The following is a 15,767-nucleotide window of genomic DNA, read 5'->3' as shown; positions in this document are numbered from 1 at the left end:
TTTTTTTTTACAGGGAAAGTTACAGAACCATTGGCCTATATTGGGTTGGATCTATTATTATGAGTGTGGTTGTTTTTGTGCCAGGAAACATTGTAGGTAAGAACTTTATCTTAAAACTCACTTTTCTAAAACAATGGGGCTTTTTAAATACAGAAGCTATCTTGGTTATAATAGAACCAAGTGATTCCAAGCTTACCAAAAACCTGTTTTGCAGAATAATTCCTTTTTCTCACCTTTAAAAAATACCTTTTAAGAAGTGCTTTTGAGCAATTTTCAGAAGTGTGCATTGAACAGTTTGGCAGTCAAGTATCAGGGATTCCTGTTTTTTTAGAAGGATCTTGAGGGAGTGAATATGGTGTTTATGGCTACATTTAGCATGGTAGTATGTAACTCCTAACACATTATGAGAACTCCAAAAGTGTACTTGGATATTACATTAATGTGTGCAGGAAATCAGGATATTATATATAGATATAGATATATACAAACATATATAGATACCTATCTAGATGTATTTTTTTTTTTCTGTTGCCCAGGCTGGAGTGCAGTGGCATGATCTTGACCCACTGCAACCTCCACCTCCCGGGTTCAAGCAATTCTCCTGCTTCAGCTTCCCGAGAAGCTGGGACTACAGGCGTCCACCATCATGCCCGGATAAATTTTTGTAATTTTTTAAAATAGAGATGCGGTTTCACCATATTGGCCAGGCTGGTCTCAAACTCCTGACCTTGTGATTCACTCGCCTTGGCTTCCCAAAATGCTGGGATTACAGATGTATTTTTTGAGACAGGATCTTACTCTGTTGCCCAGGCTGGGTTGCAGTGGTACAGCCATAGCTCACTGCAGCCTTGACCTCCTGGGCTCAAGCAGAATATTATATTAAATATGCTTTTAAAATACCGTAGATAAGACATGCCTGTTAATATACATCTAGTATTTTAAATTGACCTTTTTAATTTGGCCTCATTAAAAATATTGTCTGGCCCACAGCAAAATTTTACATGACTTGAGAAGGGGAGGTATCCTAAACATTACTGGTGTTAGATATGCTTTTGGTAACTTCTTTCTCTTTCTCTCTTTTAAATAGGGAAGTATGGAACACGAATTTGCCCTGCTTTTTTCTTAAGCATACCATATACTTGTCTTCCTGTCTGGGCTGGTTTCAGAATTTATAATCAGCCATCAGAAAATTATAATTACCCCTCAAAGGTGATTTTATTTTTGATGTACCCTGTTCTCAAACTCATAGGGTTTATTCACATCCACTGGCCACTGAACTGTGCCTCTGAGGACTGTAGCATTTGGGGCATCCAAAGTGTGACTGTTTTGATTATGTAGCATTAACTTACATCTTAATGTGGGCAAGAAGATCTGTTTCTGTCTCAATACATGTGCTTCTGTTGGCAAGGCCATACTTTGGGGAGCTTCCTGTGCCAGTGCTCACACTGGCTCTAACTATCACATTCTACATTAGTGTGTTGAGTGAAGTCCATAGCGTGTGGTTTGTCTACGGTTGCTAATGGCCTGGATTTTGAGCACCTGGGCTCCTTTGTGACACCTATTCATTTACTGCCCCAAGAGGACACTGGAGGGACACTGCTCCTCAAGGTAGTCCACATAGCCGTACAATCTTGACTCCAGAGATCCAGGCCCACGGAAACTGGCTACAGGACATCTGAGACACCTCCCTTCCATTCACAGCCAAGGTGGTCAAGGTGAAACAATACTGGCCTGGCAGATACTCTGTTTAGGTCTTCGTTTCTAAGCTAGTTTCTCTATGTTTCTTTTCCTTTTCTAGGTATTAGACCATTTAGCAAGATCTTTTAAGCAAAACTGATACATGAAAATACGAATTACTGGAGATACTCAGAATACAACTATTCATTTTACAAAAGATTTTCAATAGAATTCATTAAAATACATTTTAATTGACAAATACTTCATTTGTAAACATTTAGACACCTGCTATGTAAACTCAGGCTGACACACCGACAGCTGGTACTGTCTTACATTCCGCCGAGGAAAGAGGTGGCTGTTAAAAAGAAAAAGCAAATAGTCCATCCTTAGTCCTGGCTCTACCACTTCTGAAGGCTCTATGTCAGTGTATCAACAGAGTAGGTATGCCATGAGGCATGCAGAACTGCTTATCATTATTTTTAATGTGAAAACACAGTGACAGCCAGGGCCAAGCAGGGCATTGTCATACAGTACTGACAGGAACATAAATTCAGAATTGCTCTGCAAAGCAATTTGGCCATGTCATCGACCTTAACAAATTTAACCCTGGAACCCAATAATTCTGCTTCTAGAGCCCTATCCTCAGGAAATCCTCACACAGATACCACCAAAGATTTACATACAAAGTTGTTCATCATTACATTAAGTCTAACAGTGAAAAAATGCCTAAATATCCAACAGTGGGAGAATAGCTAAAGTGTGTTTTTTCACATGGTATTCAGTTTTAGAAAATTTTTAATCATAGGAAAGTGTTTATAATATAGGTAGATGTGGAGGGCAAAAAAGAACAAATACAGATTTGTTTATATACTAAGTCCTACTTTTGTGAAAAATATGTGTGTATATATGTAGAGTGTGTGTGTGTATGTATCTACATGTATTACTGGAAAAGTATACCCAACAGTTAATAGTGGTGCAGCAGGTTTATGGTTTATTTTAAACATTTCTTATCATTAAAATGTCATTTTAAGAAAAAATGTGGACTCATAGAGCTACAGGGGCCCTTCAAGAGATCATTTGGCCCAAACTCTTCATTTCACAGATAGCGAGACTTGAGGAGGGAAATGATGTTCCTCAAAATCCATGGCCAGTAATTTATGATATAAATTGTGAACCTTTAAAATTCTCTTATCCATCATCATGACATTTAATGTTTCAGATTTCAGATTCTTCTTTGACACTTTGAGCCTGCTCTTTAGGTAGCAACTCTGTTTTAGGTTATTCAAGAAGCCCAAACAAAAGACCTGCTGAGAAGACCATTTGATTTAGTGTTGGTCGTGTGTCTTCTCCTGGCAACTGGATTTTGCCTGTTCAGAGGTTTGGTAAGCATAACAGATCATGATAACGTAACATTGTGAAACTATTCATATTTCCAAATGGAAAAAACTTAGAAATATGTTTTTGTTTTTCTATCAGACTTCTTAGCAAACTGACAAACCATTCCTTTCATCAAAGCCTGAAGCCCTGGACTTGCTTCCTGCTGCTCCCGACCCCAGCCTCCTGCTGTCACCTCCTCCCATCCTTAGATCAAGCTCTACTCAGAAGCATCTTCCTCCTGGTTTTAGGGCATCTAAAAAATCAGCCATCAGAGTCCCCTTCTTTTTTATTCCTTTGATGTTTCTGGCCCCAGCCTCCTGCTGTCACCTCCTCCCATCCTTAGATCAAGCTCTACTCAGAAGCACCTTCCTCCTGGTTTTAGGGCATCTGAAAAATCAGCCATCAGAGTCTTTTTTTTTTTTAATTCCTTTGATGTTTCTGATTTAAATGTAATTATCTTTGGCTAAGGATGGCACCCTAGGACTGCAATACAACTGTGGCACAGAGCATCCCTGGGCTCTCAGGAGTAGGGGCGATGGGACTGAGGAAGGCGTACCAGATCAACAATTCACGTGTATGTAGGGTTGTGGGAATGTCTCAGTGATAAGAATAGTGTTGAGTAAATTCAGCTCAGGCCTAGAGTCTGCATTGATGTGACTGAAATACATTAAAGGCATGTGAGCATTTCATGTTTTCTATTTTCTCTTTATTAATATTTTACTGCAGAGGTTAGGAAAAAGACCCACAGGCTTTGAAGTTAGAATCCTCGCCATTTACTAGCTGTGTGGCCTTGGAAAAACTACTTAATCTCTTTGACTCTGTCTTCCTCTCTGTAAAATAACACTACCTACTACAGTATTGTTTTGGAGATTAAATAATGTACATCAAACACTTGGTAGAGGGTCTTATACGTAGTAAATGATTACTGTTAACTATTTTTATTCATCAGTGATCCTTCACAATATCTCAGTTTGATTTCTTCTTAGTAGAAATAAATTTGGGAAGTTTATTATTATATTGCTAATTATATTCAGCTTCAGTGACAATTACTATTCTAAGCCTTTTGGTGTTGCATAACAGTTGGGTAGTAGAGTGGCAAGTGTAAGCCCATGTGGGTGACTTATTATTTCAGGGTCCTTGGCCTATCAGGGGCCTGTGCAGCTGGCTGGGTTCAGGGCCAATAAGCTGTTTTAAGAGTTATCTTTATCTGTGGAATGTGAGAAACTTTCTGGAAGAGAGTTAGCTAACAGGAGGAGGAGCATGGGGAAGAGAAGTACAGAAGGCAAGGCCATAGCTTTGCTGAGACCATAGGGCCACTGAAACTGTTCTTTGGTTAGTTTGTTGTAATTCTTAAAGTTCAACAACAAAAAATAGTGGGCCCCACCCGTATTCTTGCACAGCCATATCCCCTTCCCTGTGCACATGAGAAAATGTGTGCATGTGTGGGTGTGCATGCATGGCGGGTAGGGCTTTTGCAGATGGGCTTTTGGATTGGGGCCATTTTTACCAACTCTGCCACTGTCCTGTGTTCATATATGCTAACATTTATGGCTAAAGACATAAGGAATGGTGCCTGAGGGGAGGAAGGTGACTCAGAAGGGACCTAGTAAGGTGCTAAAGAGAATTCCGTGCAAGAGGACTTTGCTTTCAAATCAATAGTTTTTACTGCTTCCAAAGGTCATATACTCTATGAGGCACTGGAGAGAGGGGGGTGCTATTTTCAAATCTTGCAATGCATAGTAAGATGAATTTGGTGTAGAAATATACTTTTCTTTGTGTAGGGAATAGTGGGCTAGTTATTTCCAGGAAAAGTGAAACTCATAATTCAAAGCAAGCTGTGCTTTGGCTGGCCAAACCTAGATATTTAAACTCTGAAAGGTACCCAAGAATAGAGCATTACTTTCCATTTCCTGCACCATAATTAACCTCTGCTTAACTTCCTTAAGAGTAAATCTGCAAAACATTCCCTTCATTGGTGAACCTCTACAATGCATACTTTTTGTTAAACAGCAAAGCAACTTGTGACTAAACCTGGCACATTTAGCCTTATCAGCAAACCTAAGAACCAGATGTGATTGTATTTTTATAATGAGTCTTTTTCTGTTCTTAGATTGCTTTGGATTGCCCATCTGAGCTCTGCCGATTATATACGCAATTTCAAGAGCCCTATCTAAAGGATCCTGCTGCATATCCTAAAATTCAGGTCAAGTAGTTATGAAGCCTGAGATTTTTCTAAAATTAATTTTCTTTTAAAAAATGAGTCCCATATAGGAAATAGGAATTAATATTTTCAAAGACAAAAATGCAAAGAAATGCAAATCAAAACCACATTGAGATACCATCTCACGCCAGTTAGAGTGGCGATCATTAAAAAATCTGGAGACAACAGATGCTGGAGAGGATGTGGAGAAATAGGAGTGCTTTTCCACTGTTGGTGGGAGTGCAAATTAGTTCAACCATTGTGGAAGACAGTGTGGCACTTCCTCAAAGACCTAGAAATTGAAACTCCATTTGACCCAGCAATCCCATTACTGGGTATATATCCAAAGGATTATAAATCGTTCTATTATAAAGACACATGCACACATATGTTCACTGTGGCACTGTTTACAATAGCAAAGACCTGGAAACAACCCAAATGCCCATCGATGATAGACTAGACAAGGAAAATGTGGCACATCTATACCATGAAATACCATGCAGCCATAAAAAACGATGAGTTCGTGTCCTTTGTAGGGACATGGATGAATCTGGAAACCATCATTCTCAGCAAACTGACACAAGAACAGAAAATCAAACACCACATGTTCTCATTCATAGGCAGGTGTTGAACAATGAGAACACTTGGACACAGGGAGGGGAGCATCACACACTGGGGTCTGTTGGGGGTAACAGGGGAGGGATAGCGGTGGGTAGGGAGGTTGGGGAGGGATAACATGGGGAGAAATGCCAGATATAGGTGACGGGGAGATGGAGGCAGCAAACTACATTGCCATGTATGTACCTATGCAACAATCCTGCATGATCTGCACATGTACCCCAGAACCTAAAGCACAATAAAAAACAGATTTAAAAAGATAATAAGATAAAATAATCAATGCAAAAAAAGTTTATTTTTTTGTATTTTTTAGTCAGGCCAAGTTGACTGCTAATTTGCTGATGATGTTATTTCTCTGTTCAATACAGATGCTGGCATATATGTTCTATTCTGTTCCTTACTTTGTGACTGCACTGTATGGCTTAGTAGTTCCTGGATGTTCCTGGATGCCTGACATCACACTGATACATGCTGGAGGTCTGGCTCAGGTACTAAGACTATTCTGTTGAGAAGATTTACTTGTGGTCTAGCTGTCATTGCTGAATATGTGAAAAACTTCTCTGCTCAGTGTTTCAGAGTAGGAAGTAGCTATTAGACATGTCACCTTTTGTTCTGCAGTTCTTTGGAAGACATTTCTGCAAGTACATTTTATTTAAATCTCACAGTAACTATATGGTAGATGTGCCATCCAGTTACACAGAAGAGGAAGCTGGACAGTGAAGTTAAGTGATTTGCCCAAAGTTAGACACCCAGCATGCGACACTGTTGTTTTATAGAACTGTTTCACAATCTCTGAATACCATGGTTACTGAAAAAGTATTGGGAGCTGTCATCTTCAAAATATCCATCCAAATTTAAAACTTCAGAATTTCACTACACTATGCTATACAGAACCAGGAAAACTGGTTTAAAAAATGTTCTGGGCCTGTCATTTGATTAATTTCCCACTGGCACCTAACCAAATACTTGGCCTAGAGTAGGTGCTCAGTGAATGCTTACTGCATTCAACTGAAAATGAAATTATCTATGGAGAACTTCACATATAACATAAAGCACATTTTTTTTTTTTTTTTTTTTTTGTGGGGGTTTTTTTCTTTTTTTTTTTGTTTTTTGGTTTACTTTTTTTTTTTTTTTTTTTTTTTTTTTGGGACGGAGTTTTGCTCTTGTTACCCAGGCTGGAGTGCAATGGCGCGATCTCGGCTCACCGCAACCTCCGTCTCCTGGGTTCAGGCAATTCTCCTGCCTCAGCCTCCTGAGTAGCTGGGATTACAGGCACGTGCCACCATGTCCAGCTAATTTTTTGTATTTTTAGTAGAGACGGGGTTTCACCATGTTGACCAGGATGGTCTTGATCTCTTGACCTCGTGATCCACCCACCTCGGCCTCCCAAAGTGCTGGGATTACAGGCGTGAGCCACCGCGCCCGGCCCATAAAGCACATTTTTAAACAAGAGAACTAGCAACACAAATCAATCTTCTGAACAAGGAAGAAAATTATTAAGTAATTTCATCATTTGTTCTTACTAGAAATAAAACAAATGAACTTATCATTTAAAAACATTAGCTTCACCTTGTTCTTTTCGAGCATTTATAAGAATGAGGTTCATCCAGACACTGTAAGCTTGTACAGTCAATTATATGCATGGTATAATAACCACGATTGCAAGACATACTAGGAGTCGCAGGGTTGAAAAAACATAGTATTTAAGGGGACAGTGCATAAATCCTTTCAGTTTGAGGTAATGAATTATAAAATTAGAATATTAGTATCAAAAAAGTTGATGTAGCATCCAGAAGTAATGGTTCCTGTCCTTTCCTTGAGGGGCTTAAGGAGGAAGAGAAGTAACATTTACTGCTCTTTGCTGGTTGTTTTTCCTTTGTAGACCTCTAAATACCAGATTCCTCAGTCCTTGGGCTTTATTTCCGTATTTTAGATCTTTATTTTTGTATCTTTCAATACCAACTATAAGCTGATGACTTCCAATTTTCTACCTTCAGCCCAAACTGCTCCAGACTCCTGTATTTAATTCCAAACTCAAGTGTTTTTACTTGCATGTCTCACTAGTATCTCAGATTTAATGTATAAAGTAGAACCTGATGTCCCCACAAATTCTCTTCCATTTTCTCATTATCTGTATAAACAGTCCAATTGCATCTAGCAACTCAAGCCAGAAACTTGGAGTAATCCTTTTTTTTTTTTTTTTTGAGACAGAGTCTCACTCTGTCGCCAGGCTGGAGTGCAGTGGCGCAATCTCGGCTCACTGCAATCTTCGCCTCCTGGGTTCAAGCAATTCTCCTGCCTCAGCCTCCCGAGTAGCTGGGACTACAGGCGTGAGCTAACTTCTGTATTTTAAGAGACGGGGTTTCACCATGTTGGTCAGGATGGTCTCAATCTCTTGACCTCGTGATCCGCCCGCCTCGGCCTCCCAAAGTGCTAGGATTACAGGCCTGAGCCACTGTGCCCGGCAAAACCAACCAACAATCAAAAACTACCTGCTTATAGAGTATAGGCTAAGGAAAAGAAGTCATGCCACAACTAAACAACGCACAAAATCAGAATACTGAATTAGCTATGTGATTTGTTTTGTACTTAGCAAATACTTGCTTATGAAATGGAGTCTCCTCTCAGGGGAGTATCTGACACATTCATCACAGAAAGCACTCTCCTGCCAGGTGTGGTGGCTCATGCCTGTAATCCCAGTACTTTAGGAGTCCAAAGTGGGTGGATTGTTTGAGGTCAGGAATTTGAGACCAGCCTGGGCGACATGGTAAAACCCCATCTCTACAAATACAAAAATTAGGCTGCATGATGGCACATGCCTGTAGTCCTAGCTACTAGGGAGGCTGAAGTGGGAGGATCACTTGAATTCCGGAGGCAGAGGTTGCAGTGAGCCAAGATTGTGTCACTGCACTCTCCAGCCTGGGAGAGACCCTGTCTCTCTCCCCACCCCAGAAACAAGGCACTTTCTGTAACTTCCATAAGCATCTTTGCTTGCTAAAATTGCCATTCTTATTTAGAAACCTTATGCATTCATGATCCCACTAACTTTACTAAAACTTACTTTTACTGAAGCATCTAGTGAACTCTCAAGAGTCTATGTAACTTAATAATAAAAAAATTTTTTTTGAAAAGTTCTTCATCAGTATAGGCCAATGGAAGAAATACTGAATAGTTGCCGGCCTTGGTGGCTCATGCCTGTAATCCCTGCACTTTGGGAGGACAAGGCAGGTGGATCACCTAAGGTCAGGAGTTTGAGACCAGCCTGGCCAACATGGTGAAACTCTGTTTCCATTAAAATACAAAAAAATTAGCCAGGTGTGGTGGTAGGCATCTGTAATCTCAGCTACTTGGGAGGTTGAGGCAGGAGAATTGCTTCAACTGAGGAGGTGGAGGTTATTGTGAGCTGAGATCGCACCATTGTACTCTAGCCTGGGTAACAAAGCGAGGATGTCTTAAAAAAAGAAAAGAAAAAAGAAATAGTGAGTAGTTATTGGGTCCCTGATTTCAGACAATGCAGGAGTCTGCCAAATCTGCTGCTTTCAGAAATCAAAAGATCAAGGAAAGAGTAAAAGAAGACTGAATAAAATGAAACCAGGACACATTTTAGACCAAAGAGTTCCACTGGGGACTTACTCATAACCCAGCTATCTTTTCATATAAAATGCTAACCATAGGATTAAAGCTGCAAGTGTAATTTGAAAGGCATTATAGGCTGCTTAGATCCACTTATTAGCATTTCCTATCAATCGAAGCATTTTCTCTGCTAAAATATCACTGAAAAAGAAAAAAAAAAGTCAGAGCTAGTAGAGTTCATATGGTTAGGAGCATAAGTTCTGGAGGTAGACTGGTTCAGATTCTAGTCTGTGTTGATGAGGACAATGACCAGGCCTACTTTACTTCTCTGATCCTCAGTTTCCTCTTCTGAAAGAGAGGATAGTAACAGTAGCTTTCTCATGGAGTTGCTGTGATGGTTGGATGAGGTAATATATGTAAAGGGCTTAGAACAGTGTCTGGCACATAGTAGCTATGTAACTCTTTGTTGCCATTATTACTGGTAGAATACTCCCTGTAAGATTTTGGAGGAGAAATGCCTTATGTTTTTCAGAAGATTAATCTGTAGACAAACTAAATTACATGTATTGTATATAATTACCAAGAAAACAAAGAAACTGGGAGAAAGCTTTGGGACAGACTCACCATGGGCCTGGTAAGGAGCCTGCCATCCCATAGCCAGTGAAGCAGGTTCTGTTCCACTTCGGTCAGGTGCTGCCCTCAGGCTCTCTAACTCCCTGGCTATGTAGGTGCCATGCCATGTCTTTTTCTCACAGAGAGATATGGATGCTTATGTGTGAATAATTTGATTGTGAGGAGTTGACTCTACTGGAAGTAAATTTCTTTTTTTTATAATTTTTAAAAAAATTCAGACAGGGTCTTGCTATGTTGCCCAGGCTGGTCTTGAACTCCTGGACTCAAGTGACCCTCCTGCCTTGGCCTCCCAAAGTGCTGGGATTACAGGCATGAGCCATCACGCTTAGCCTGGAAGTAAATTTTATATGGTTTTCCTTCATGGAGATGTTAAGAAAAATTTCAAAGTAAAGGTTCAGGAAGAACATGGATAGTTGGGATACTAATGCAAATCTCGTTTTATTCATTTGTTTCTGGTGTGATTCACTGCTAAACATCTTTAGTATTAAATTATACTGGATTTAACATCTTTATGTGCTTATTATCTTTTCATGGAGAAACTCACAGTAAAAAAGTCAAAAACAAAGAGCCCAGGTTTTCAACAAAGCGGAGCACCAGATCATGAATAGGTATTTCAGTTTTGCATTTGTGCAAGTGCTTGGCAATCTCTAAGCATGTCACAAACATGAACTCATTGAACCCTCATAACAACCTATGAGGTGAGTTCCATACCTCAGCCAAGGCTATACTGCTGGTTTGTGATGGAGCTGTGATTTCACTCTGGATGTCTAGTTCCAAAGTCAATGTTCTGAACCCACTAAACTATGTTGCTCAGAAAACCCTAAGAAAAGGTAACAGTTCTGGATTAGCTATTTATACTATATTAGCCAAAGAGCCTAGCTATCGTCCCAGTGGTCACCTTAGTATTCTGCCTATAACATTCACATGGACATGTAACACTCTTTTAGTTCTTCCTTCTGGAACCAGAATTGACTTTTTTAGTTATCCTTTATAGACTGTCTCTATACATGTAAGAAAACAGCTATTAAAATTTAACCTTTGTTCACCTTATGTCTCATTTGCCATTCCAATAATCCATTCTTAAAAAAAAAAAATCACAGTATCTCTCTTAATTATTTCTGTAATGTGAAAATGATTGAGAATGAAGTGGAAGAAAATTATTAGAGACTCAATCTCACACTGCTAAATTCTGGAGAAATAGCTAGGATCAACAACTCATACCTATAATCCTGGGCCTCCTGTTAATTCAGCAGCACTGAGTTCACTGAGCTACCTGACCCCAGCACAGGCTCAGGCTGAGCCCTTCAGGTCCTGCCATGAGAGGCCTCATGCTGCTGGGAACATCACCCAGGAGACGGCCTGCAGCCCCTTATTAGCTATGTGCTTGGGAAGGGAAGGAAACCTCCTCAGGTGAGACTGAGGTTTTTCTGAACTTCAGAACCCTGAACACTTAACGTCCTATGCCTTAGGAGAAAGATATGGTCAGGTGCTTGCTCAGCTGGAGGTGTGGCCACCATAAATACACCCATTAGAACTATGAGCAGTACTGGAAGCTGCACACAACTGGCCTCAGAGTTTTTCTCTCACATACAAACGCCTCTTTTGATTAAGAATGTTAAAATCTTTGTGCCTTGTTAAATAATTGTGAATAAAGAGGCCTACTAAAATACATAAAAAAGAGAAATGCTTTGTAGATCCTTTTCGTATTTTGACAGTCACAAGTCCATTGTTGCTGAATGTTTATTGAGCTCTAACAACGTGATAGGAGCCACACAAAACATTAGACACGGTACCTGCCCAGTGGGCTTACAATCTAATCTAAGGACATAAATCTTTTTCTTTTTTTTCTTTTTCTTTTTTTTTTAGACAGAGTCTTGCTCTGTCCCCCAGGCTGCAGTGCAATGGTGTGATCTTGGCTCACTGCAACCTCCACCTCCCGGGTTCAAGCAATTCTCCTGCCTCAGCCTCCCAAGTAGCTGAGATTACAGGTCCCTGCCACCACGCCTGGCTAATTTTTTGTATTTTTAGTAGAGATGGGGTTTCACTATGTTGGCCAGGCTGGTCTTAAACTCCTGACCTCAGGTCATCCACCCACCTTGGCCTCCCAAAGTGCTGGGATTATAGGCGTGAGCCACTGCACCCAGCCATGAATCATTTTTTAATTTTGCCATGAGTTTGCTGTTCACGAAAATGAGGTATTAACTGCACTGGTTAGTGCCGGTAAAGAGTCTATGGAATCACTGACTTTTTATGCAGGCTTCCCTATGCAAGTAGGTACAACTGTTCATGATGTATTTATTCTCTCAAAGTATGGGTGGCATTTCCCCAAATTTGGTGATTTTGTGATGTGTACAAGTATCTATAAAGATAGAACCACCAAACCCACATTTCTGTAAATCAGGGTTCAAATTTGGCCTCTAGTCCAGAAGAAAATGTTTGGTTATATTTTCAGAAAAACACTACTATTCAAAATAGGCCCTAAGGAAAAATAGTATGGGAGCTATGCTCCTGCTCAGGGTTCCAAACATGTCCAGAAAGCACCTCCTCACAGCAGCCCTGGAAGTGCTCCTTACTCTCAACGTCTTTTGCCTTCAGAGCCCAGAGATGCAAATATATTTGCTGGGTTCTGCCTGGGCATCTACCCAGGGGAGGTGTATCTGAGGGCCGAGTCCTCTCAGTGCATCATGGATCATAGTACATATAATCCACATGTTGGTCCTTGGCAATACATCATGCTAATTTAATTTATATTTCCAGAGTAGCAAAAATGTACCAGAGGTCTCCAGAATATATCAGGAATTTGTAAAACTGCAGCACATTAAAATATCTGCCACTGATAAAAATTCATAAAGATGCTGCTTATAAAAATTTGTCCTTTTCTTGTCATGGTGAAGTCAAGTGGTAACATCTTTATCTGTGAATCACTCAGCAGAATAAATTGGTTTCATATGGAAGGAAATGTAAACTAACTTATATGTATTTAAAGCAAAGTATTTAGTTCTTCATTTTTGTTACTTCTATGCCTTCTTTACAGTGCAGTCTTTTGTCTTTCATCCTAATGAACTGATAATTTACAACTTATTACATTTAGATTCCCAATCCTTCATTCATATATATCTTGAATTTCAGCAAGATATAAAAACGCAGACTCCAGAGGTGCATTTTATAATGATTACAAGCCTTCTGGGGAAATTCTCTGACAGGAGTTTTTAATCCTGCTGTGGTCTGTATTACCCTTTCCAATGCGATTTTCCTCTGAGCTTGTGAAAAATACAAAAAAAGACCAATTGGCACTTACTGAATGTGTTTTCTGAACAAGTATATAAGTAGAGAGGGAGGCCGTTTTGCAAATGCAGATAGTGCTGGCAAGTCATACTTCTAAATAAATTATAATTTGATTTGAAAAGGTTGCCTGCATGTACATTTACCATTTAACAAAGAGAAACCGAACTCCTACCTCCACTCAAGTTGATAACAACCTTATCTTACAAACAACACTTAGTATTTTAAAAGCTGCAGAAAAAATACATGAAAAAATGAATAAACAAAAAATACACAGTGAAAGGGCTATGAGCTCTTGCTCCAAGGAGTAGATGAAAGACTGGTAAATGAAGCTGAGGTCCCCAGTGCTTCCCTTTCAATAGTTTGTTATGATAAAAATATTTCAGTTTTTAAAAATTCTGCACTTTTTTCATTTTTATTGGAACACGATTTGTGAACCACAACTGAGTCTCTATGTAGGATCCTCAGGATGCAAGTAAGAAAAAAATTTGACATTTTATTCAGATTTTTCTATTAGATTGAGCCACTAATGTTTGGTAAGGGGTACTTGTTGGTTAAAAAACACAACTGGCATGATAAAACCACACTAAATAATGTCTACTTTATTTGAACAGTTATATCAAGAATGGCCCTAAATTTAATCAAGGACTAAATTTAATGAAAGACTCTCACATGAAAGACTCTGTACTGTTTGAAGGTATTTTGCCTGCAGGTGAGACTGGTTTTGAGGGCACAGAAACGTAGCCTGAATGACCCATTCAGAACTCATCGTGCATCCAACTGAACACATTTCATGCTTACCCGATTTTTTTTTTTTTTTTAATGCAACAGGCCCAGTTTTCTCACATTGGTGCTTCTCTTCATGCTAGAACTGCTTATGTCTACAGAGTCCCTGAAGAAGCAAAAATCCTTTTTTTAACATTAAACATAGCATATGGAGTTCTTCCTCAGCTCTTGGCCTATCGTTGTATCTACCAACCAGAGTTCTTCATAAAAACAAAGGCAGAAGAAAAAGTGGAATAAAAATATTACTTCATGTTCTTCCTTTCTAAATTGCTGACTTTTGTTATACTGGTACTGATATTTTGTCCCATTTCACTCTCTTCCCATATATGAATGCTTAAGAATATGTACATTCTTGCTCTGCACTATATGTGTGAGCTATGTGGTATTGTGTGAGTAAATTTTTTTTGAAGGAAAACTGAAATTCTTGAGAAACAGTTTGTATAAAGAAATAGAATCATTTGTGAATAAACGTGACCATCCATCTCAATATTCTATTTGACATATGAAATAATTGTAAGTGTAAAACATTACAGTTTAGTGCCTACAACAGTGAGCATGAAATGAGACTATTCAAGAGAATATGGCCTATGCATATTAAAAAATTCAAAACAGTGAATGCAGATTGGAGAAATAACTTTTGCAATACGTATATGTTTCATTATGAACCTCAATATAAAAGGCAAATCATCAGAATATTTTTAAATGTTTGAAAAATGTTTTCCAAAGGAAGGTTTATTATTTGCTGATGTTTTAAGAAAATTACTTTTACAAATTTTTTTATGTGAAGTTAAATAGCTAAATAGGGATCAATAACTTTATCACTACCCTTAATGAACACTTATTTTATTGGTGGCTGGAAATATTTCTATTGTATTTCGTGTATATTTTTAATAAAATTATTTTTGGCCTCTTATGGAGACAAATCTTATTAAAATTTGAAACATTTTATATATACACATAAAATTGCTTTTTAAAGAAAATCTGTGAGTTGTATATTCCAATTCAAAATGCCATCTGCATTCCCCTTATGTTTCAGTGTGGGCAATGAAGAGGCCTTTTGATGAATTAATTAAATTTCATTAATTTAAAAGTACATTCAAATATTCAAAATTAAAAAGTACCTTTTAAGGAAAAAGTATTAGATTGACATTCCTACTATCTTTTTATGAACTTTTCATGTTTGGGATTGTATGTTGAGTATACTAAAGAAAATCAGTATTTACACAATGAAAGAAATGCACCAAAAGTACAGCCACCTCCTCAGTATGTCCTGGAATGATAAATGGATGGGTGCTTTCATACCCTTAGCTGCCATCATCATTAACGGCCCTAGGCTTTTAGATCTGCTCACATTTTCTCATGTTTTTATTAGCTCTCACCAAGAAAACCAAAAGAAAATGGGATACAAATCAATGCATGGATAATATCAAGTTACAAAATCTAGGGTCTACTGGGCTGGTAAATATGCACGTGTAAGCAAATCATGTAGTCATTTCCCCATCATCCCCCTCAGTGTTTTCAAATAATCTAAAACCCAGAGAGTGCTTAAAAAAAAGAAAGAAAAAAAAAAAAAAAACCCTCACCTGCTCTCTCCAGCATTTCACTGCTGCTTTGGAAATTG

The 15,767-nt window shown here is 38.8% G+C and overlaps 1 protein-coding gene across 4 annotated transcripts in view; it reads left to right on the top strand.

Moving 5' to 3' along the window:
• Positions 1-14,833, top strand: part of TM6SF1 (transmembrane 6 superfamily member 1) — a 29,195-nt gene extending 14,362 nt beyond the window's left edge. For 2 of the 4 annotated variants that reach the window (XM_037729132.1, XM_037729133.1), the window contains 4 exons: positions 2,955-3,059; positions 5,165-5,257; positions 6,241-6,360; positions 14,192-14,833. In XM_037729132.1, coding sequence (XP_037585060.1) covers positions 2,955-3,059; positions 5,165-5,257; positions 6,241-6,360; positions 14,192-14,383 — 510 coding nt within the window. In that variant the 3' untranslated portion in view covers positions 14,384-14,833. Of the gene's footprint in view, positions 1-13; positions 97-1,087; positions 1,210-2,954; positions 3,060-5,164; positions 5,258-6,240; positions 6,361-8,465; positions 8,622-14,191 lie in introns of those variants that run through there. The other 2 variants (XM_017502258.2, XM_037729134.1) reach the window with 2 other exon arrangements.
• Positions 14,834-15,767: the final 934 nt, after the last annotated feature.

Source organism: Cebus imitator, unplaced genomic scaffold, assembly GCF_001604975.1.
Source record: "Cebus imitator isolate Cc_AM_T3 unplaced genomic scaffold, Cebus_imitator-1.0 Scaffold295, whole genome shotgun sequence".
Classification (NCBI taxonomy): Eukaryota; Metazoa; Chordata; class Mammalia; order Primates; family Cebidae; genus Cebus; species Cebus imitator.
The sequence above is the reverse complement of the archived record's forward strand: the minus strand, read 5'-3'. Positions and strand labels throughout refer to the sequence as shown.